General features: G+C 42.2%; 6 protein-coding genes across 6 annotated transcripts; 4 read left to right on the top strand and 2 right to left on the bottom strand.

Moving 5' to 3' along the window:
- On the top strand, nucleotides 1–3,708 carry Bfra_000804 (putative chitin synthase 4 protein; the record flags this gene model as incomplete). The annotated part of the gene is made up of 3 exons (XM_037331248.1): nucleotides 1–3,023; nucleotides 3,074–3,231; nucleotides 3,284–3,708. The coding sequence occupies 3 exons, from the start codon at nucleotides 1–3 to the stop codon at nucleotides 3,706–3,708; spliced, it is 3,606 nt and encodes a 1,201-aa protein (XP_037197581.1).
- A 2,666-nt stretch (nucleotides 3,709–6,374) lies between these two features.
- Bfra_000803 (uncharacterized protein) lies at nucleotides 6,375–7,658 on the bottom strand (the record flags this gene model as incomplete). The annotated part of the gene is made up of 1 exon (XM_037331247.1): nucleotides 6,375–7,658. The coding sequence occupies one exon, from the start codon at nucleotides 7,656–7,658 to the stop codon at nucleotides 6,375–6,377; it is 1,284 nt and encodes a 427-aa protein (XP_037197580.1).
- A 3,787-nt stretch (nucleotides 7,659–11,445) lies between these two features.
- Nucleotides 11,446–13,441, top strand: Bfra_000802 (putative cell wall glucanase protein; the record flags this gene model as incomplete). Its single annotated transcript, XM_037331246.1, has 2 exons — nucleotides 11,446–11,626; nucleotides 11,706–13,441. The coding sequence occupies 2 exons, from the start codon at nucleotides 11,446–11,448 to the stop codon at nucleotides 13,439–13,441; spliced, it is 1,917 nt and encodes a 638-aa protein (XP_037197579.1).
- A 2,480-nt stretch (nucleotides 13,442–15,921) lies between these two features.
- Nucleotides 15,922–16,972, bottom strand: Bfra_000801 (putative superoxide dismutase protein; the record flags this gene model as incomplete). Its single annotated transcript, XM_037331245.1, has 2 exons — nucleotides 15,922–16,721; nucleotides 16,777–16,972. The coding sequence occupies 2 exons, from the start codon at nucleotides 16,970–16,972 to the stop codon at nucleotides 15,922–15,924; spliced, it is 996 nt and encodes a 331-aa protein (XP_037197578.1).
- Nucleotides 16,973–17,032: 60 nt separating this feature from the next.
- On the top strand, nucleotides 17,033–19,841 carry Bfra_000800 (putative molybdenum cofactor sulfurase protein; the record flags this gene model as incomplete). The annotated part of the gene is made up of 3 exons (XM_037331244.1): nucleotides 17,033–17,059; nucleotides 17,337–17,409; nucleotides 17,458–19,841. 3 exons carry the CDS (start codon nucleotides 17,033–17,035, stop codon nucleotides 19,839–19,841), a joined length of 2,484 nt encoding a protein of 827 aa, XP_037197577.1.
- A 710-nt stretch (nucleotides 19,842–20,551) lies between these two features.
- Bfra_000799 (uncharacterized protein) lies at nucleotides 20,552–21,946 on the top strand (the record flags this gene model as incomplete). The annotated part of the gene is made up of 2 exons (XM_037331243.1): nucleotides 20,552–21,268; nucleotides 21,320–21,946. 2 exons carry the CDS (start codon nucleotides 20,552–20,554, stop codon nucleotides 21,944–21,946), a joined length of 1,344 nt encoding a protein of 447 aa, XP_037197576.1.
- Nucleotides 21,947–22,946: the final 1,000 nt, after the last annotated feature.

Below are 22,946 nucleotides of genomic sequence, written 5' to 3'. Positions count from 1 at the left end.
ATGTCTCCTCCGAGGCGACCTGATCATAGTGAATCACATAGATCTCACCACTATCGAAATAATTCGCGGCGCGCACAAGTTCAAGATGAAGAAACTGTCTATTATACTCTCCCCCCAGCTTCGCCTACACATGAAACTCGACCTTCGAAATCTTCCTTTGCGGATACAGCATCATCTCCACTGACTCCAACAATGTCTCGTGAACCAATCTCACCATCGCGAAATACAACACCTGCGACTGCGATGTCGAGGAAGCGAAGTCTTATTCGCCCAGAACGTAATAGGATAGATGAAAACCATCCCAACTATCACTATCGCCAACATGCCGCCAATATGGATACCCAACCTTCAACGACAGGCAACGATCCCATAATGGAGGATATCGAGGCAGATGCTGCGAATACAGAGACTTCGGGGCTTCGATCATCGGGGGAAGCGGAATCTGATATTGCGCCACCCGCAAGACGAACCACACGCGGCCATGGAGCTGGACCAGAAGACCTCGCCTCGAATGAAAAGGCTGGATTTGCTTCCAAGTCTCGAGGAGGAAATAAATTGAAGAGGGAGAGGGTGCCAAAAATGTCCAAGGAGGAGAAGGAAAGGCAAAAGGCCCTCGACACTGTTAAACCACCTAGTCTTTGGAATGTTTATTGCGCCATTGTAACCTTCTGGTGTCCAGGGTTTGTTCTCAAGTGTTTCGGCTTCCGTTCTAAAGCACAACAAAGAGCTTGGAGAGAAAAGATGGGATTGATCAGCATTATTCTCTCTATCATGGCATTTGTAGGATTCTTGACATTTGGATTTACCGCAACAGTGTGTGGGACGGGCTCAGGTCTACGATTACAAGTCAACCATGTGGATTCTGGATATATGATCTTCCACGGTAACGCGTATGATCTTTCAAAATCAGAACATCCCGCTGCAACAGGCATCACAGATGGGGCAAACGTTCTGTATGATTTGCCCCAAAAGTATGGGGGTATGGACGGAAGTTTCTTGTTCCAGAATGTCAATGGCAAATGCAAAGGTTTAATCACTTTAGCTGATGGATCGGACGTTCCAACCAATTCTGACAAGGATCTTGCATGGTACTTTCCTTGTCATGCATTCAATCAAGATGGTTCAAGCTCTCCAAATGAGACAATCGGTGCCTATTTTGGGTACGCGTGCCATTTGCAGGCAGATGCTCGCTCATCGTTTTACGGACTCAATAGTGCTGGAGCTGTCTATTTTACCTGGGATGACATCAAAAATTCTTCAAGAAACCTTATGGTTTACTCTGGCAACGTTCTTGACCTAGACCTTCTGAAATGGTTCAACACTACTCAAGTTTCCGTTCCATCCAGGTTTACCACCCTTGCCGATAACACTTCCGCCGCCAACGCCGCTGTACGCGGTAGGGATGTTACACACGCCTTCCAATCTTCAGAGGACAGGAAGATTGCTCAATGTCTTGAGCAGATCATTAAAGTTGGAAGTGTTGATACCGAAACTGTTGGGTGTATCGCTTCCAAAGTAGTTCTTTACGTCTCTTTGGCCTTCATTCTTGCCATTGTTCTGGTTAAGTTCGTCTTAGCTTTGATATTCCAATGGTTCATTGCCTCGAAATACGCCGCATCAAAGACTTCTCAATCATCCGACCCCAAGAAGCGTCAGCAACAGATCGAGGAATGGTCCGATGACATCTACCGGGCTCCTCCAAGAATGGCCGGTGATATTGGTAGCTCCGCTGCGGGATCTGGATCTGATAAGACGAGCAAACGAACCAGTGTGTTCTTGCCAACGACGTCTCGTTTCTCGAATCCTTATGCCGCTGCTGATCGATCATCTCGCGTTGGACGCCCTCAACCTACAACCATGGCAAGTCAAGCCTCAACAGCTCAGTTGATCCCCCCAAACCCTATGTTCCGAAATCAAAACAATAGCCGAAACAGCCTTTTGCGAACTGATAATTCAAATGATCTGGATGGGCCCGGTCCTACCAGCTTCATTCATGATCTAGTAGTTCCTCAACCACCAAAAGAATGGGAACCATACGGCTTCCCTCTGGCTCATGCAATTCTTCTCGTGACTGCCTATTCTGAAGGTGAACTTGGTATTCGGACGACCCTTGACTCTATCGCTACGACTGATTATCCTAATAGTCACAAAACTATTCTGGTTATCTGTGATGGTATTATTAAGGGTGAAGGTGAACCAAAGTCAACACCAGAAGTTGTTCTTGGCATGATGAAAGATTTTGTCACTCCTGTTGAAGAAGTTCCTGCATTCTCTTACGTAGCGGTCGAAAGAGGATCGAAGAGACACAACATGGCCAAAGTGTACGCTGGTTTCTACGATTACGGTGCTGATTCTACTATCAACGTAAATAGACAACTCCGAGTTCCAATGGTGTGTATCGTCAAGTGTGGTACTCCTGATGAAGCTACACACCGCAAACCTGGAAACAGAGGCAAGCGTGACAGTCAAATTATCTTGATGTCTTTCTTACAAAAAGTCATGTTTGATGAACGTATGACTGAACTCGAGTTTGAAATCTTCAATGGATTCTATCAAATCAGTGGCATCTTCCCGGATATGTATGAGGTTGTTCTTATGGTTGATGCAGATACAAAGGTTTTCCCTGACAGTTTAACACACATGGTATCGGCAATGGTTAAAGATCCTGAGATTATGGGACTTTGCGGAGAGACCAAGATTGCGAACAAACGTGCCAGTTTCACAACTGCGATACAAGTTTTCGAATACTTCATTTCTCATCACTCTGTCAAATCCTTCGAATCGATTTTCGGTGGTGTTACTTGTCTTCCCGGTTGTTTCTCCATGTATAGAATCAAGGCTCCAAAGGGCGGTAACTATTGGGTTCCTATCTTGGCCAATCCTGATGTCGTCGAACATTATTCCGATAACGTAGTAGACACGCTGCATAAGAAGAACTTGCTACTTTTGGGAGAGGATCGATACCTCTCAACACTCATGCTTCGAACATTCCCCAAGCGCAAACAAGTATTTGTCCACAAGCTGTTTGCAAAACTCAAGTGCCAGACTCTCTTTGGGTTCTCATGTCACAAAGACGTAGATGGATCAACAGTACCGTCCACAATTTGATGGAATTGGTTTTGGTCAGAGATCTTTGCGGTACTTTCTGCTTCAGTATGCAGTTTGTCGTCTTTATTGATCTCGTCAGTACTCTGGTTCTTCCAGCCGCTATTGCCTTCACAATTTACGTCGGTAAGTAAATCATTCTACATGAAATTGTAATATCTTACTGACTATTTCCTAGTAATCATTTCGATTATTCGTCGCCCTGTCCAAATCATTCCGCTCGTACTCTTAGGATTGATCCTTGGTCTACCAGCAGTTTTGATTGTTATAACAGCTCATCGTTGGGTCTATGTTCTTTGGATGATGATTTATCTTGTCTCGTTGCCAATTTGGAATTTCTTACTCCCAGCATACGCCTTTTGGAAATTCGATGATTTCTCCTGGGGAGATACTCGTAAGACAGCGGGTGAAAAGACTAAGAAGGCGGGTATCGAATACGAGGGAGAATTCGATAGTTCAAAGATTACCATGAAGCGATGGAAAGAATTTGAGAGAGAAAGAATCTTAAGGAGTAACCCAAGTTGGGTCAATTCAAATACTTCGTTGAATAAGGAAAATCATCGTTGGCAGCAACATCAATATGATGATTATGCGGATAGTTGAGGAGGTGGCTTTGATAGTATTATTCTGATGGAAGGTATTGAATGGGATTGATTAGACTTTGCTCGTTGTTTATTATTGAGCGTACATAATGCATCGCGTGGTTGGAAAGTGGGAAGGATAACTTCCCTCATCTGTTTAGGATGGGGCGGTAGTATAGTCAGTCAGTCTCCCTTCTTGAAAAAGATGGCGTAATGTTATATTGTTTTGTAATCGTAATCTTGACATACCTTTGGTGGTTTGTTTAGTGCTTTTTTTTTGGTTGATTGATTGCGGGTGTGGGTGTGGATTATACGCTTTTAATGAGATTGTGGGTTGGAGTTGGGGAGGTGGGGGTGGGAAGTGGGAAGTGGGATTTATATAGCGTTTGTATGGATGAATGTGAGGGGTGTGAGAGGTGAGATGTGTGCGGGAGGGGTGATATCAATTATACAATGTTATATTATTCTTCTTTCTTTTTTCCCCTTGATGACGAAGGTGTGTTGTTGAATTAGTGGGGATTGATTGCTTGATTGCTTGATTGTAGGTGGGTAGGTATTGGTTTATTTTTACTTGTGTGTGATGTATATAATTGTTGAGTGATGAGTTATGAGTGATGAGTTATGAGTGATGAGTTATGAGTGATGAGTTATGAGTGATGAGTTATAAGTGATAAATTAATCTTGCGGGTTTGGATTTGGATTTGGATTTGAATTGGGATTCAACTTCGACTTCGGTATTCGTTCTTGTTTGTATGATGTGTTTGTATGATGTGTTTGTATGATGTGTATGTATGATGTGTATGTGTATGTGTATGTGTATGTGAAAGCTTGATTAATAGAAGAAAATAGGGAAGGGGAGGGAAGGGGGAAGGGGGGTAAGTGAATCTCGGGTAATTTTAAATATCTACTCTGGGGTTGGGGTTGGGGTTGTGTACTAGGTGGGAGGTGGGAGGTGTGGATGGTAGGTTGAGTGAGTGAGTGAGTGGGTGGGTGAGTGAGTGAGTGGGTGAGTGAGGGGAGCGAGGGGAGAGAGGGACGAAGAAGATTGGTCGTGGTTGGAGGGGTTTGGAGGGGGAAATTATTTATGGGTGAGGATTGAAGATTAAAGATTGGAGTTATTGATGTTTGATATTTATCTATTTGTTCATTTTCCAGTCAGCATGGATCGAAATGAAGTTTATGATTTTGATTTTGATTTTGATTTTGATTCTGCGAGTCGGGAGATAAAAGATGAGAATGTGAGGGGTAGAAAAGGTGGAAAAGGTAGGGATCGATAGTTGATAATTTGATAATGGCAGTCGTATAAGTAACTAATTACTCGTATTAGTATTTGTCAAGTAGAGCAGAACTAGATGAGAAGTTTTATGAGATGAGATGAGATAGAATGAGATAGAATGAAGTAAGATGTATACACACCTACACAGAGAAAGAAAAGAAGATTGGAGAATAAGCATAATATGAGAAAAAGGTGAGGTAAGATGAAATGAAGTTTGTCTAGATAGATAGGTATAATAATTAGATTACTGATATATCATTATTATACGTGTCAAATTTTAGATTTCAGGCTTTGAGATGAGAAATGAGGAATAGGATTTTAGATTGTAAGGGATGATATGGACTAGGTTACATGATCTTTTACAGATACTTATTATACACTAAATAAATAGATATATTATGATATGATGTTTAGGATACGATAGATAGCAAATCGACTCATTCCTGGAGGGAAGGGAAATTTTACTTTCGTAGAAGTTTGGGAGAAGAGGTTGTTGTGTTGAATGGATGGATGGATGGTTGGTTGTGAGTGAGTGAGTTGGTGAGTTGTGATTGGTTTGGAGTGGATCGGGTCTAGGTTTGAATTTGAATTAAATTTGTAGAGGAAGGAAATGAAGGGATAAATGAGTTTATGTGTATATAAATATTTCGTATAGAGTAAAGAGAGAGAGAGAGAGAGAGGGAGGGGCAACTTTCAACTTTCAACTTTTAAGAAAAAGATGTAGTGATCTGAATGAGTGGGAGGGAAGTACGTAGACCAAGGGGGTTATATATTATTCATCAGTTGATTGGTGATCACGAGGAAAGATAGTGAGTGTGTGGACATTCATTTTAGATATAATATGGAAAGCGATTTAGACATTTATGGGAGTTCAAGCAGTAGAATATATCTAGCTAGCTAGCTAGTTACCACAACATACCCACATAAGAGGAGAAAGCTAGGAACATTTCATGTATAATCTATATACAAGACAACTCTTTAAACTTAAGATCCAATATTAGACTACAATACGACGTAACGTAATATATGCAATACACCAATTTCAAACCCATTCACCCTCATAACTCCTACCCTATCCGAACTCGCGGATATGTATTTAAAACTTTTCGTTAAAGTCTCCCCGAGTCGCTGATTATCCATCTATACTTCCATGCTTCCAATCTATAACACCAAAAAATCAATCTTCACATTAACCTCCCTACCTTGCCCTACCCTCAATCTATAACCCACAAAAAATCATTGATTTCCTATTCTATCTCTCTGTGGTGGACTGGGTGTATAAGTCGTTACACTTCCTCGATAAACATACGCTTTTCACCCGAAAAAACAAAAACAATTAGCAACTTTGTATCTCAAAGATCAAATCGTAATTCAAAAAGCATTCAAAAAAGAAATCGGAACAAAAAAACAAATCATCTATCGTCCCTATTTTTCCGTCCCTCTTGTTTCATCAAATTGTCTTCAAGAAGTTGATACGTACGTTGACCCTTCTGTAATCCAGCTAATCCACTCCTCTCCATCATGTCCGTGAATGTAGTGTTGTGACTTCCTCCTCTTTGTCCTTCCACTCCAAATGTTGGTGGTAAACCGAGATGATTTACACTTTGATTCTGATTCTGATTTTGTTGTTCTCTTACTTGTCGAAAAGAACTCGCTGTATCGGCATCTGTAAAGATATTTATATCTTCATAACTCGGTTCGCGTTGTAGAGGAGGAGTAATGGGTCGATTGGGTACGTTTGTTTGTTTTTTTCTTTGTATGTTGAGTGGGATTGGTAATGCTGGGGGTGGACTATTTTGATAAGCTATGCCAGGACTATTGGACATTCCTGTAGCGGTGGATTTTCGAAATAAGGATTGAACACGTGTAATGGTTTTATTTCTTCGAGGAGTACCATCTGCGGATGTAGAAGGTGTTTGAGGCATTTTGCGCAGGAAATCGGTACGCACGTCGCTGGTGGGTACAGGGTCGGAGATGTTTCCGAAGGAGGAACCGCTTTTGCGTTGGGAATGTTTACGGCGACCGAGACAGCATACAGTGAGAAGCGCAAGAATGGCTCCTATGGCGATACCTGGAAATAGACCTATGAGGATTGCAACAACAGGGTATTTGTCGCATGTTTCTGGGATGATAGTTATAGGTGTGCCGGTTGAAGATGGAGTTGAAGTAGATGATGGGTTAGCGGACGAGGGATTGCCCGGAGCAGCAGTTACTTGTGAACCTGAGCTCGTGGTTACAGGTGATGTTCCGCTACTCACCGCAGAACTCTGTTGTTGACCTGGAACGGAATCTGCTTGATCGGCGTTCATCTGACAGTTGCCATTTACGCACGTGTAACCAAATGGACAGCAGTTACTTCCACATTTTTCCAAAGTTGCTGTCAGAGCTGTAGTTTTGAGTGTATTTTCAGGATGTGAAGTGATATTTTGTTGAGTGATGTCGCAAGTAATAGGCTGGATAGTGCTACAATCACTTCCACTAGGACAACACAATAAGGTGGTGTTTTGTGCTAAAGCTATACAAGTCGAAGTAGAAGGGCAACAAAAGTCTGATGGTAACCCAGTATTTGCACATTGTACATAGCCCGCTTGAGGACATGTTGCCCGCTCGAAGATAGTGTTTGCTTGCGTAAAATTTGAGCTTAGAAGACAAACAATAATCAATAACGAGTGTTTGCTGATTCGACTTTGCCTCATAGCTGCAACCATATGTAATAATACTTTTCTCTTCGAAAATGTACCAAATCGTGAGTAAACACTTGAAGCAGTGGACCTTGTTTTAAAATGGCAAAGTCCAAATAAATCAATAGTATGAATGAGTGTTAGAAGTAGAAATCAATGGTACAAGAAGAATTAATGTAAAAGATGTAGGGTCTAGAAAGAGTATATCGCGAAAAGAATTCTTGGAGAATTTGTAAATATAAGAGAGTAACAAAGAAAGATAAAATTAGAATCGAAAGATTTCTCCAGTGTGGAATGATGAACAATGAAAGTCGAGAGAAGCCAAAAAAAATGGAGTGGAGGTTTTTGAGTATGAAGAGAAACAAACTAGACTTCCTTTGTTCACTACCCGATCAAGCATTTGACTTGACTTTCGTCATATAGCGTTTCTGTAAGAGACTTCTACTTCAGAAACACATGGTTTTAGAGGAATAAAAGGTCATCACCCATACATTCTTCAATGATGACCCATATCCATGTCTAGATGGTCATTCATGCGTCGACCGTGTACCTTCGAATAGGATATTTAGAAATGATACCCATAACAAGCTACACATGAGAGTACTGGCTCTCACAGCAGCGGTTCGAGATGATGAAAATAGTTCATTGGTATTGAAGTTAGAGTTTGAAGAAATTTCAGAAAATGAGTCAATAGCCAATTAGATGGTACAGTGTCTTCATCGTGAAGTCATTGGAGATGGACAGGTTATCAAGCGCTGAGGAGAAAGATTTGTTGTTGAAGTTTTGGCGCGAATGACTGGTAGATAATGATTTGAGTAAGTTGATTGGACGAGAAGAGCAGAAAAGGTAATTGACGCGCTGGTTTGAGTTTGGTACCTTTTGATTGGTCGAGGGGTTTGAGGTAGTGAAACTTAGGTAAGCCTAGATAGAAAGGACTGTCGGACTGGCGGACTGGCGGTCTGGCGGTCTAGACTGGTGGGAACTCAAAAAGACAGATGAGAGTCACGAGACAATCATTCCATTTTCCTCTTGCTGATGAAGAGATAACGGGCAAACGAAGTGACGGAAAGACATACATTATATACCAACTGATGATTATTATACATTATCTATGTTATCCATGGTAAAATACTACATCGTCATGACAATATCACAGCGATTTGGGTTCATTCGGGGTCTTTGAAGTATGTTTCTTCATGAAGCTTTCTCTTGACACATCTCGTAAGAGTATGCTGGCTGTAGGTATTCAAAGCCTGTGCTGATTGTGAATACCCAGGTACGGATACCGGTATGATGGTGACAGTATCACAGCAGTTTGTTGGATCTTCCTCTCTGCTTCTTGTTTTCTTCTTCCTTTCTTCTCCTTCCTCGACTCTCTCCTCATCCAATGCTCGCTCTTCTTCCACGGTAGAGAATCAAATTGAAGCCGGATTCCAACTACAACCTTATATATGTTGGAGCAATCTATTTCTATTTCTATTTTTATGGTTAACCTCTGAAGCAAGTTAAAGTTCAGTCAGATGGAAATGTTTCTCTTTAATTTGGAAAAACACGAATGCCAAGTCTACCGAGGTCGTGGCTTTCCCTTCCCAAGCGTTTCGCCGTTGAATCCGGTAGCTCTCTAAGATGATCTCTGAGATGAAGCTGAATCGCATGCCGATAATTACCAGTACGGACGACGTCGGAGTATTGTACAAGCACAGGGCAGATGGGCAACTCAACTTACCCATGGCGGTCTTTTAGTTTCCTTTCAATTTTTGCAACTATTTAAAAAAAGAAAGTGGGCGTGCAAGACATCTACATCTATGGAAAGTTTGTAAGAGCAAGTTCGGTGCCGTGCTCTCCCTACCTAGTTCCTATCTTTGAAAAAGGGATTGAGTTCGGAATTGTAACATTTTTCCCTCGTGTTCTCATGCCATGCGGTGGTCATGATCTTCTGTCTGATCTTCTATCGTTTCCCATTCGAGTAAAAATTAATCAAAGGAAATGAGACGATCTTCTGTTATGCTTATTGCTAGGATTGAGCTTCATGCCAAGCCTGATAGATAGATTGATTGATTGGAGGTTCCGACTAGTCTGCTCCTTACAAACGTTTAGTCAGGAACCGATGAACGGACGGTCAGTCTGTACGGAATTTGTGGGTTGTGTGGATATGGATGATGTGAGTGGTGGTTTGTCAATGGAACTAAGAAAGGTACGAAGTGGTAAAGGAGGGTGGGACCCCTGTTTCCTTGTGCTTGGAGAGAACGGAAAGACTGCATGGTCTTGACTGTACCTGCGCATGTTGCCGAAGTGATACGGTAGCACACGAAAGGGGCAAAGAGAGAGACGAGAGATGAGATGAGATGAGATGAGATGAAATTATGACAATAATTATGTATGGGTATCTAGATAGACAGGAAGGTATGAAGTGTATAGGTAGCCAAGTATACCTAGAGTGTATATAAAATAAGTTTACACGATAATGAGAATGACAGCAGGTAGAGAGACAGAGAAAAGTCAATGGCTATGAATAATTCATAATCCGGGGAAGTTGTTACCAGGAATCATCATGAGCTTAGCTGGTATAGTCATAACGTGAAGTCTATAATAAACATTCCAGTCAATCGGCCCCTTTGAGATATTATACTTCTTAATAAATGTATATTATCCCTCTCGAATGCTTTTATACTTCCAAAACGACATTATACTCATGATTTCTCCGTCCATCATTCGTTCAAGTCCATTCCACTCGGAATAATTTCTTGCATAAGGTTGTTATCCGTCATCATACATCCAAATGAGGCTAAGCCTTGATTGGGTGTGGCTTAGCATCTCTTTTCTCTTCCAAGTAATGAAACTTTAAATTTTGATCGCTTTCCAACATTTCCCCTATCATCCACTCCCCGTATGTTAAAATGTTCTCACCTGTGAAAAATCGAAGAATCCTTGACGCACATCCACACTCCACCCATCATCTATTTGGCCTATTTGGCCTGTTTGTCCTACAATCCACAAAAAATGAGAGATCTCAATGGGGAAAATACGACTTTGGGAAATTGCATCAAGGCATGCTTGGATGGATGAATGGATGAATGGTCCTGGAATTGTTCAAATTGGTCAATGCAATTACCACTTTGGGAATGCATATTTTGAAGAGAAGAGGGGATATCGGCTTGCTGGAAGTGGGAGAGAGATACAAGAAAGGTGTACTGAGTAGGTAGGTATGTATGTATGATTGTGATATTTGACGATGGAAACAATGGAATAGAGGAAGTGAAATTGAAGACCGGTAACGTATGGTACTCTTCCTACTTTTTCATTTCCTTCGTATCATTTCCCCTTCAATCAATCAAAATATCTTGGCTTCCACTGCGTTGTCTCTTGGTACACAAAATTTAAACATTCATCGCTTGTTTGTCAATTGGGAGAAACACCCAAAGAGCTTAGTCTGACCATCAATCACTTCCCATCCCAACTTCGGGGGATCTTACCCATGTTCAGAAGTCTTGGAACTTATCTAGTCCTGTAGGTAGCCTTTGGGTATAGCTTGCCATCTAATTATCTCTCCACGTTTTTATTTATCTCTTCTATCCTCCCTCTTCTCTTTCACTCCTCACTCCTCTTATCGACGTTGTTGTTGTGAATACCTTCATTTTGTCAACCTTCACGTTCTCTTCATCGCCGAACAAATATCTCTACCGCTTCACTCTTTCAGCGGGCATTCTTTACGAGGACCCTTACGAATATATCGATCGTGTGGGAGGATATCATCCAATCAAAATTCGATTCTTAATATACAATATAATCTACCATATACAAGATGAAGGCCGGAGTTCTCGCAGTCGCGGCTGCAATTGCAGGTGGTGTTAATGCTAGAGACCTTGGAAGGAGACATGGTCATCAAGATTTCCATGAGAGAGGATTGCTAGCTACCGCAGCATCATCGTCAGAGTCATGTGGTTGTACAACCGTTTGGTCTACCGTCACTGGTGAACCTCAATGTATGTGATATGTTATACACATATACTTCATATTCATGAAGTATGTTATTCTTGAACATTGACTGACATCAAATTTTAGTATACTTCCCACCAGCTCCAACCGCTGCTTCTGTTGCTTCTAGCTCAGTCGTATCACCAGCACCATCGTCGGCAACATCTGCTGAAGGCCTTTCATCTGTACCAGCAGCTTCTGCTCCAGGTTCATCGGCACCAGCACCATCTGCACCAGCAGCTTCTGCTCCAGGCTCATCGGCACCAGCCACTTCCAAGGGAGTATCAACTGCTCCTACTGCCCCAGCTTCAACTGCCCCAGCTGTTGTCCCCACTCCTTTGGCAACCACGTGCCCAACTCCAGGTGTCTACACCATCCCAGCCACCACTGTGACCTTGACTGAGTCCACCACTGTCTGTGGTGCTACATCAACTGGTCTTCCATCTGCAGGAACTTACACCGTTGGAGGTGTCACCACTGTCGTAACCACCGCCACAACAGTTGTATGCCCATACGCTGCTGTCTCAACTTCAGAAGGTGTTGTTACAAGCACCATCTTGACAACCACCTATGTATGCCCATCCGCAGGAACATACACCATCAACCCATTAACCACTACCGTTACTGAGCCCGCCGTTTGGGTTTACCCAACTCCTGCTTCCTATGCTCCAGGAACCTACACACAACCTGAAGTTGTCACCACCATCACCGAAACTAATGTGGTTGTTTTCTGCCCTTACTCTTCATCATACTCCACAATTGTTGATGCCACATTACCAGTTGGTACACCTGCCCAGGCTACTTCTGCTCCAGCCCCAGTTACGACTTCCGTCGTAGTCCCAGTCGCAACACCAAGCTCTAGCTCAGTTTACGTTGCTCCCTCTTCAAGCGCTGTTTATGTTGCTCCATCCTCAAGCGCTGCATCCCTTGTCCCATCATCTTCCGCAGTTGCATCTTCTGTAGTTGCATCTTCCGTTGCATCTCCATCTGCCTCCTCCACTTCCTCCTCCTCTGCCGGAAACGGAGGCAGTGTAGGAAGCACTGGAAAGCAATGGGCTATGACTTATTCCCCATACCAAGATTCTGGATCTTGCAAGACTGCTGCAGAAGTTTCCGTTGATGTAGCACTTATTGCCTCCAAGGGATTCACAGCCATCCGTATCTACAGTACCGATTGCTCCGGACTCGAGAACGTCGGTAACGCTGCTAAGCTTGCTGGTCTCAAATTGATCGTCGGTATATTCATTAGCGAGACCGGATGTTCCGGAGCAGCTGACCAAGTCACCGACCTCATTGCATGGGGACAATGGTCTCTCGTTGAGCTTATCGTTGTCGGTAACGAAGCCGTCTTTGGTGGTCACACTACCGCTTCTGAACTCGCCGCATTCATCAGCTCCTCCCGATCATCCTTCGCAAGTGCTGGATACACTGGACAAATCACCACCACTGAGCCTCTCAACATCTGGCAAGAAAACACCAGTGTCCTCTGTTCCGCCGTCGACATCACTGGTGCCAACCTTCACCCATTCTTCAACGCTGAAGTCACTGCCGAAAATGCTGGTAAATTCGCTCTCTCCCAACTCGAGCTTGCCGATGCTATCTGCCCTGGTCTTACTGCCATTAACCTCGAGACCGGATGGCCTTCCGCTGGTACCTGTAACGGAGCTGCTTGCCCTGGTGCAGATGAGCAAAAGACTGCCGTAGCTAGTATCATCGAGTCGTGTGGTGGACGTGCCGCCATCTTCTCCTACACCAACGATCTCTGGAAACAACCAGGTGGATTTGGCTGTGAGCAAAGTTGGGGTTCCATCCATCTTTTCTAGATGATTTGTTGAAAGAGACCGAAATATATACATGACAAGATATTAATTTATATGATATATTTCCTTTGTTTTTTGGCATCACATTACAGAAGTATGGTATGACCATGGCATCCAACTTTTACGAATGGAACGGGGATAAATTAAAATACTTGAAGGATTGGGGCATTTTTTCTATGTTTTTTGGATATTGGATATTTAGCATTTTGGCTTGGGAGAAGCGGTTGGAGTAGAGGTTGAGAAATGGGCTTGCATCTTTGCATTAAGCTTTTAGGCAGATTATATTACTACACTATACTTACATTAATTATTCATACGTGGATATGGCGAATGCCAAACTCAAATTCAGATTTAGATTTGGACTTTGAATGTTTTTTTCATTTCTATTGATTGATTGACTCCTTCGTCTTTGCACTTGTGTTTAATGTGTGGTGACGTGTTGATTGGCGCAATATTGGGTTCACTCCCACCTAGCATGTTTGACAGATCCAAAAGACCCTTGAAGTTTTTACCTCAATCTTGATAGAGAATTGTTTTTGAATATCTATTTCCGTTCATGTTGTGATGACATGTAGAATATTTTAACATGTATAATCGACATCGATACAAAACGATACGGCCATTTCTATATATCTATCTTTACATCTATCTATACATTTAAACTTCTATATATCTATCTATTATATATTATTATCCCTTCCCTTCCCCTCTCTTCACACCCCATATCAAATCTTTTGAACGAACCATCACATCCAAGTTTCCATCTCTATTCTCATCCCTGTCTCATCCTCATCTTCATCCTCATCCTCATACTCATCCTCTAATTCTAACCTCACATCCAATCTCACTCCGATTTCCAATTTCTAATTTCCAATCTCTCAAACTTTTCCTTGTTGTTTGAAAATAATTACCTAGGTAGATGGATAGATAGGTATTGATGTGTGTATGAATATATGAATATGTGAAACTTCAATTTTGTTTCATTTACTTGGGCGGATGATGATATGGTAATAATGCATCAATCCCGATCCCATATTTCTCATTATCGCAATCGAAATTTCTTCAAAGCTTCAAAGGCGAAGAATGGGTAGATGTAAAGGATATCCACTCATCCACCCAGTATCTTCAATCCCCTCCGTCCCTCTCCCCCAACACCCCTAGAATTCTATTTTCCTTCTCCCTTCCCCTAATCTCATCCTCATCCTCTATAAACTCAAAAATACCCACCTACCTTCGTAGGACACATCCACACATGTACGCGCAAGTAGCGCGCAGATGAAGCAAGGCGAAGCGAATGAAAAAGAACAAAAAGGAGTATATTTATTCATTTGTCGATTTGTCGATTTGTTAATTCATCACATCTCACAAGTAGAGAATTGATGTTACTGCTGCTGGTGATGATGACGATACCTTCTATCATCTGTATCGAAAAAAATCAAGGAATCCTTTTACCTCGGAGATGTAGGCGCGGACTTGGGGCAGGCTGGGAAGAGGAACGGATTGTTAGTTCTAGGGGGGGTTTTTGATTCTTGAGTAGATAAAAATCGTGGAGATGGATTGATTCTATGTTTATGTTGGCATGAATGAATGGCTCACTTGCTCTATTCCTCGGGGGCAAATTGGTATTTCTATCTCTATTTCCATTCTCATAACCAAAAATTCACAAGATGCGATGATGTGATGTTATGAAATAAACTGAAATGAGATATGAAAAACCCTTGGAACAGAGAACGAACAGAAGAACGGGTTTAGGGGGAACTCTAGGATCAAAATCTAGATCTCCAATTTCTCGTTTTTTTTTTTCATGTAGCTACCTAGGTAAGTAGAGATATGGTTATCTAGGTATCTACTAGAATCGTTGTTTTAAGGAGTAATTATGATCGATGTTTTCACTGGAATATTCGAGTCGGTAACTTGTCGGCTATTTCGATGAATTCTGCCAACCACACATTGGGGTGGTTGGCCATGGGGATGATTAGCCGACAAGTAGTGAGGATCATTTCGCGGTGGCAAAGTGGTTGTGTTTCGGTCCAGAAGGTAGGAGTGGTAGAAGATACCTACTAGGTACCCAGGTATGTTTAGGCAAGGCAAAACTCGAAGAAAATACTCATCATGACCCATGTAATTACTTAAACAATGTGGAGTGGAAAGCTTGTATTGTGGTCAATCTTCAGACCCGTTCCAATGTATATATATGAAAGGGAGAAACGCATGACTTGTCAAATCTGCCTCAGAATGTTCTTTTACGGCTACTAACACAGAATAATTGAACATTCCGCATGTTGAACGGAGTACTTCCTCTCCAACTTGAGCTATAAAAATAGTATTTTGGTCCGCCATCTCATATTCTACACTTCTAAATGCAGTTGTGTCGAGACCTCACACATATAGTACATCAAATGCCTTGAACGCCATCTCCCAGATATACCACAGTGTAGTTTCCTCCGCCTCATATCTTATGCAGAGTGAATTTTTTTATATCTCTAATTCCTCTCAAGCTTTGAAGCCGAGTTACCAGATAAAGCTGCAAGATCCGCCACAACACTCCAATCAATGACATTCCACCAATTTTCAACATAAACCTTCTTTCCTCCTACATCATCAGTTCCCATTCCATAATCGGCAATCCAAACGTGTTCCCATGTATTGACGCAAAGAATGGGTGTGACTTCAATTCCTCCCGGTGGTTTCCTCTCTTTGCTTAAATGTCCATGTGCTCCTACTGTGTTTACAGGTGGTGCCGCCAACTTCTGTCTGTAAAAGTCCGTCACACTTTCACTTTCGGTATTCATATCCTTTGGTTGTCTTCTATGATGTGCACCAGGAAATGGTGAGCCCGCTAAATATGTAGTCATTAAGGAAAGTCGATCGAATCTATCCTTCATTAACCAGACGAATCCGGGTCCAAACATTTTACTAGCTGTGATGACGAATTCTCTTTTGAGTCCATCGACTGAGGAAAAAGAGTTCTCGATGGCGGCTCGGAGTTTCTCTGACATGACTGGTTCGCTAGCTGGATTGGGCTGGAGGCAGTTGAAAAAGAAGTTGTTATTGAATGCCATGGAAGCATAGTTGAAAGTTGCCGCCTGGTCTGGATCTCGCGCACACATAAGAGCGATTTCTTTAGGTTGTCTTCCATCGAGATGGGGTACTCCTTTAAAATTGTCAGTTACAGGTTGTCTTGTAAGGAATGTAGCAGCAGTTATAAGTTGTGTCGTGGGATACGCAGTTTGAGAGGGAACCACGCAATTTGTATTTCCAGATAACAAAACTCTCTCGCAGACTGAATGCCTTAACTACCAATTGCAAAATAGTCCAAATAATAAGAAATAACCCACCAGCTATAGCATCACTCAATTTGTCCACCATGAGTTTTTGATATGAAGTCCATGACAGCTCGAAAGCTTGAGGTCCAATGAATTCAGGAATGCCATTTGTGAAATCATGTTTCAATGGCGGTACATGCTGAGAAATACTCCTGAAGAAGTTCTTCTGCACAGAGCGCCCTATCCTAGGGAAGCGCGAGCGAAACATATTTGGAGGGGTGATGGACTTTCAAATCTCGACGAGATATTTCGCGATCCAAAAAATTGTATGGAGGTCCGCAAAGTCCGCAATTTTGTGAGTGCCTTAGGCTTCAGTATTTCTTTGATGAACACATGGATGCTCAGCCGAAGGGGAATCTTGATGAAGCGGCCAACTCCGCTGTCCTATCGTTGTTGATGCGGGGAGAACTAAAACATTTCATTGCATTATATGTCACAATATTATATTCACTAGTTGCGTTGTTGAGAATGAACGGTCAAATTAGTTTTTGGAAGTCTATTACTTCGATTTTACACCCCCCTTGATTGACACAGGAAGTGAGATTTGTCAGTGAATTTATGTGTTGTTTGAGCTAAGTATGAATAACATGGAGTACAATAAGGCAGTAGAAGAATTCAGGAAGCATGAATATCCCATGCTCAAAGGTAAGTTTTCTCCCAAATATATATATGCCAAGCTGATAGAATTTCCAGATGCCGTCTACCTTGATCATGCCGGTACGACCCTCTACTCGAAGTCCCTCATGGAGAGATATATGGTGGATATGATGTCGAATTTATATGGGAATCCACATTCCGCCTCTACATCCTCGCAGTTGTCGACTTCGCGCATCGAGAATACCCGTCTGAATGTTTTACGATTCTTTAATGCCGACCCAGAAGACTTTGATGTGGTGTTTGTGGCGAATGCTACGGCTGGAATCAAACTTGTTATGGACGCATTCAGGAGCCAAGAAGATGGATTTTTGTATGGGTACCACCAAGATTCGCATACTAGTCTCGTTGGAATGCGAGAAGAAGCCGTGTCAAGTCGATGTCTTGATGATGATGTCGTGGAGTGTTGGCTATCTGGGTCAGAAGCTCTTGTCAGAAAGGAACATGATTCTGAGATTGGCCTTTTCGCATATCCAGCACAATCAAACTTAGATGGTCGACGTCTACCACTGTCTTGGCCAGAGAGAGTCCGAAATCTTAGTGATGAAACCCAGGCAACTACATATACATTACTAGATGCCTCTGCTCTAGTTTCTACTTCTCCACTAGACTTAAGTGATGCTAGTAAGGCACCAGATTTTACGGTCCTTAGTTTCTACAAGATATTTGGATTCCCCGATCTCGGTGCCTTGATAGTTCGTAGAGATTCTGGAGCGATACTTCAAACCAGAAAATATTTTGGAGGTGGAACTGTCGAAGTGGTAGTGTGTCTGAAAGAGCAGTGGCATGCTTCGAAAGGGCAGTCCTTGCATGAAACTTTAGAGGATGGTACTCTGCCGTTCCATAATATCATGGCACTGGAAGCAGCAATATATGTTCACAAATCATTGTATGGTTCCATGGAACGTATTGCAAATCACACCACATTTCTCGCACGAAAATTGTACGAAGGTCTAAAATCATTACGGCATGCTAACTCTGAACCGGCCTGTATAATCTATTCCCCTGGCTTCTCCTCCGAAACCTCCTCCAATGTACAAGGACCTACAATAGCGTTCAACGTCAAGAACAGTTTCGGAGCGTGGGTAACTAATGTTGAGTTTGAGAGGTTGGCTTCGATAAGGAACTACCACATTCGAACAGGTGGTCTTTGTAATCCTGGTGGTGTTGCATCAGCACTGGAGCTTCAACCATGGGAAACAAAAAGAAATTTCTCGGCTGGTCTCCGATGTGGTGGAGAGACCGATATTTATGCGGGCAAAATAACGGGGGTCATTCGCGTGAGCTTAGGAGCCATGAGTACGATGAGCGATGTTGAGTCTTTTCTTTCATTTGTGGATGAATTCTTTGTGGACCACACAGCTGTATCCACTGATGAGGAAACCGAAAGTCACAAATCGGTTGACATGTATGTCGAAAGTCTTACAATTTATCCAATTAAAAGTTGTGGTGGCTTTGAGATCCCGAAGGAAACTGCTTGGGAAGTTAGGCCCGAAGGTCTTTCTTGGGATAGGGAATGGTGCCTGATTCATCAAGGCACTGGGCAAGCATTAAGTCAAAAACGTTATCCTCGAATGGCTCTCATCAAACCAACAATCGACTTTGATTTGGGATTGCTGAAGGTTCGATATCAAGGATCAACCTTCCCTAATTTGACGGATGAAATCAACGTCTCTTTATCATCTGACCCGTCATTTTACAAAAATCCAAATAATATTCATTCATTATCATCAAGGGTCTGCGGAGATGCCATCGCGGCACAGACTTACTCTAATCATGAAATTAATGATTTTTTCTCCAAGATTCTAGAAGTACCTTGTGTTCTGGCAAGATTTCCTGCTGGCGGTAGTGGTCCTTCGTCGAGACATGCAAAGGCGCACATGCAAAAGCATCAAGGACCAAAACGTTCGGTCGTGATTGAAAAATCGAGTACTCACTTCTTTCACGATCCCCCAACACCACCGGATTCTGATAGTGAGAATCGAAAACGTCCAATTCTTCTATCGAATGAAAGTCCCATACTTGCCATTAATCGATCCAGTATCAATATGCTAAACGAAGAAATAGCCAAGAGTGGCGGTAAACTTGCTTCAGCCTCGGTCTTTCGAGGAAATATTGTACTAGCATCAATTGAATTGACTGATAGCCATCATCCATATAGTGAAGACCATTGGAGTACTTTACACATTGGTTCAGAAAAGTATCAAATGTTAGGATCTTGTAGGCGTTGTCATATGATATGTGTTGATCAGGATACTGCTGAAAAGAACGAAGAACCCTTTGTTACGTTGGCAAAGACACGAAGGTTCGAATCTAAGGTTTTCTTTGGTTCTCATATGTGTCATGTTCCTTCGTTGTCACCTCATAAAGAACATCAATTTCCAGTCATCAAGGTGGGAGACAAGGTTTCTATTGGGCTATGAGGGAAAGACGATGTACAATAGAATCAAGAAGTATTTGTTCATAAGTCTTATTATTCTTTTTGTTCCATCGAGCTTCTCTGCTCTGCTTATATTGGTGATGACGTTATGTGGCTTCCATTAACTAACGATGATGATGATGATTTTCTTCTGGCGTCCGTATAGGGTGAAGCATCCTAAGACACATAGGTATATGGTAGACCATACCTGAATTATTAGCCCTCGTTTCAAACTTCTCGAATGATCGCCGGAGGAAAAGAAAATCGAGTTGCTAATAGAATTTGATGGTTAACTCTGCCAATTATAAAGGTATCAGACCTCAGGAAGAGAAGGCGCAAACCACCCAAAAGCTTGACAATCATACTATACAAGAAGGTATATCTATTCGCACTTTCATCTTGACTTTCGTCTTAAAAACCACCTTCATCGCATTTGAAAGTTGGGAACGATCAAAAGGTTACTAGCTATCTAGTAGTCTGGACTACGAGCCTAGCCGAAATCTATCTACGTAGTAGTTCGTCCCACACACACTCACACATTTAACGAACTCACAGGACAGATATTCTATTTCGTTAAAGTTTTCAAACCATTTTAGAATTGATAATTGCTTTCATCTTCGCATCTTCAGAGGAGAGTCATACACATTGATTTAAGAGACAACATATTCACTATTTCGCTGACTTTACATCTTACAAACATCATTTTCGGAAAGCATGACCGAAATATCGGACTCTGAGCTTGATAGCTCAAATGAAAACCAGATTGGGAACACTTCTGATCACGAGAACTTCGATGATTCTAATATCTTTGATAGTGATCAAGGAGAAGAAGAAGAAGAAGACTACGGCGCTTTTCAAGACTTCGATGATTTCTCCGACAACCAGGACAATCAAGACAATCAGGATTTCGCTCCTTCCCCCTCAAGAGAAACAAATGTTGAAGGGCTGATAATGAATACCCCGGATATTGAGCTCGCAGAAGATGGAACACCTCTCGTGTTCCTTGAAAAATTCAAAGAGTTTCCCGTAGAAATTCAAATGGGTATTTGGCGCTTTAGTGCTCTTCAAGCCAGGCGTACCATCGTTATGAATTTGCGACAAGATACTTTCGAATTTGAAAATTATCCTTCTACGCCAGCTTTTATGCACGTATGTCAGCGAGCACGAAAATATGGCAGGAAATACTTCTATGCTGTTGACGAGAAGGGAGTCCCGCATAATTTCACCGACCCCCAAAAGGTTAACAAGCCTTATTTCTATGTCAACCCCATCAGCGACGACTTTATCTTGAGATTCGGAGATGAGGCATCTCGTTCTTCGCCGGCTTATTGTCCCATACAGTTTGGTTCGGAGTACATGCAACAGGAATTGAAAGTGGAGGAAAGAAAACTTTATGATATCGACGAGGAAGAGGAAAGGGCTCGGTATAATGTACGCATTCACCATACTCTCTCTTGATTCCTTTGGCTGATGACTACATAGGCGAGAACAATCCGAATAAATGCTCCTGTACCTGCCCATGTAAATGCTCCTGTCGTAAACACCCACATATTAGGTGGGAACATGATGATTCAACACATTCAACATAATCCCGCTGCGAATGCAGGCGTAGCACGTCCCGCTCTCCCTCGTCCCGGCGAGCCAGTTTTCCCTCTTGCGTCAGTACTCCCTCACTTCTTCGACAATATTCGATCGGTTGGTATCAACCTCTCAATTAGTTTCTCAGGATATGTCGGCTTTGAAGAAATGACCGCTGCGCAACTCCAACAATGGACCGAAGATAATGTCAAAGAAAAATTCGACAACGTATTCAAGAAAATTTTGGATCGTTTTCCTCATCTCGAACATATTTTTGTGGTAGTGAGAGCATATGGGAGAAGTAATCGGTGTGAATCAGATCGGGGTCTCCCACGTGAGCTTGAGAAGAAGAATTGGACGAGTGTGGGCATGGAAAAGGGAACAGCGAGATGTATGGGATATAGAGAGTTTAAACAGTTTGAGAATCAGGCGAAGGTTTGGTTAATGCATGAGAGGATTGATAGGGGACTGCAGTTGAATAGCATCGATTTTGGATTGTATGTTCAGACAAACATTTTGTGGGAGATTTAGGGAGGAGGGGGAATCTGAGGGAGTAAGGATTCTAGTTTACATGTGGGTTTGTTCCTGAAAGATACCATGAGTATGAGAAGCTGAAGATTGAACTGTCGCTATCGCTTGTTAACAGCTTATCAAAGACTTCACGATGTCTCTCGATATAAGCTCACTGGACTCATCATCTCATCGACTTATCGTCTCATCGTCCCCGATTCTCTACTTGCGAATTTCATTTCACATGTTACTTGTCTACTTTTCTATTTAAACCAGGGTTTACACGAAAATCATTACGGCGCATTTGAGGAAGGGAGAAAATGGCATAACATATCAGGAGGAGAACCAAACATCTGAAGTTCTACATCTGCAAGAAAGGTTATGGGTATCTAGACTTATCATCTCATGGTTCTGGGTTCTCTACTTTCTAAACTTCTTTCGATATGTTATTTGTTTCCTTATTTACTCGCATCAGGTTCTAGGCAAAAGTTATCACGGCGCACATAGGGAAGGGAAAACAGGCATACCGTATAAGGAAACAAATATCTGGAGTTCCGAGTTCACATATGGAGTTCTACATCTAAAAAACGGATATGGATATCGAAGCTCTCTTCAATTGTGCTACCGACCGATGAGTTACAGGAATTTCATCACATTTGGGATAGGTTTGCCGGTAGTTAAGGTCATTGAGATACTGTTAGTAATGGACATTAAAGTAAAATAAGTTGAAGTGGTTTTTATCAGTGCGTGGTAAGGTGATGTGAGGTGATATGATATGATGCGGTGTAGAGTGAGGAGTGTGTTAGGACGTAGAATGTATGATGTGAGTGAAGATGTATGGTTCGTGTTCGTTCATGTCCATGTTTAGTGAGGTTCTCTACATCAGTATTCTAGAATTGTCAAATCTTCGGCTAGGTTTGATGTGTGTATCTGTAGACAAAGGGAACGGATGAAAAGATGGAGGTAATGGAAGGGGCCCTGCTAAGTTAATAAGGATTCGCTAAAGCCCAAAATACAAAGC

This window comes from Botrytis fragariae (genome assembly GCF_013461495.1).
Source record: "Botrytis fragariae strain BVB16 chromosome Unknown tig00000001, whole genome shotgun sequence".
NCBI classification, from domain to species: domain Eukaryota; kingdom Fungi; phylum Ascomycota; class Leotiomycetes; order Helotiales; family Sclerotiniaceae; genus Botrytis; species Botrytis fragariae.
Note: the sequence above shows the minus strand (reverse complement) of the source record. Positions and strands in the feature narration are given on the sequence as shown.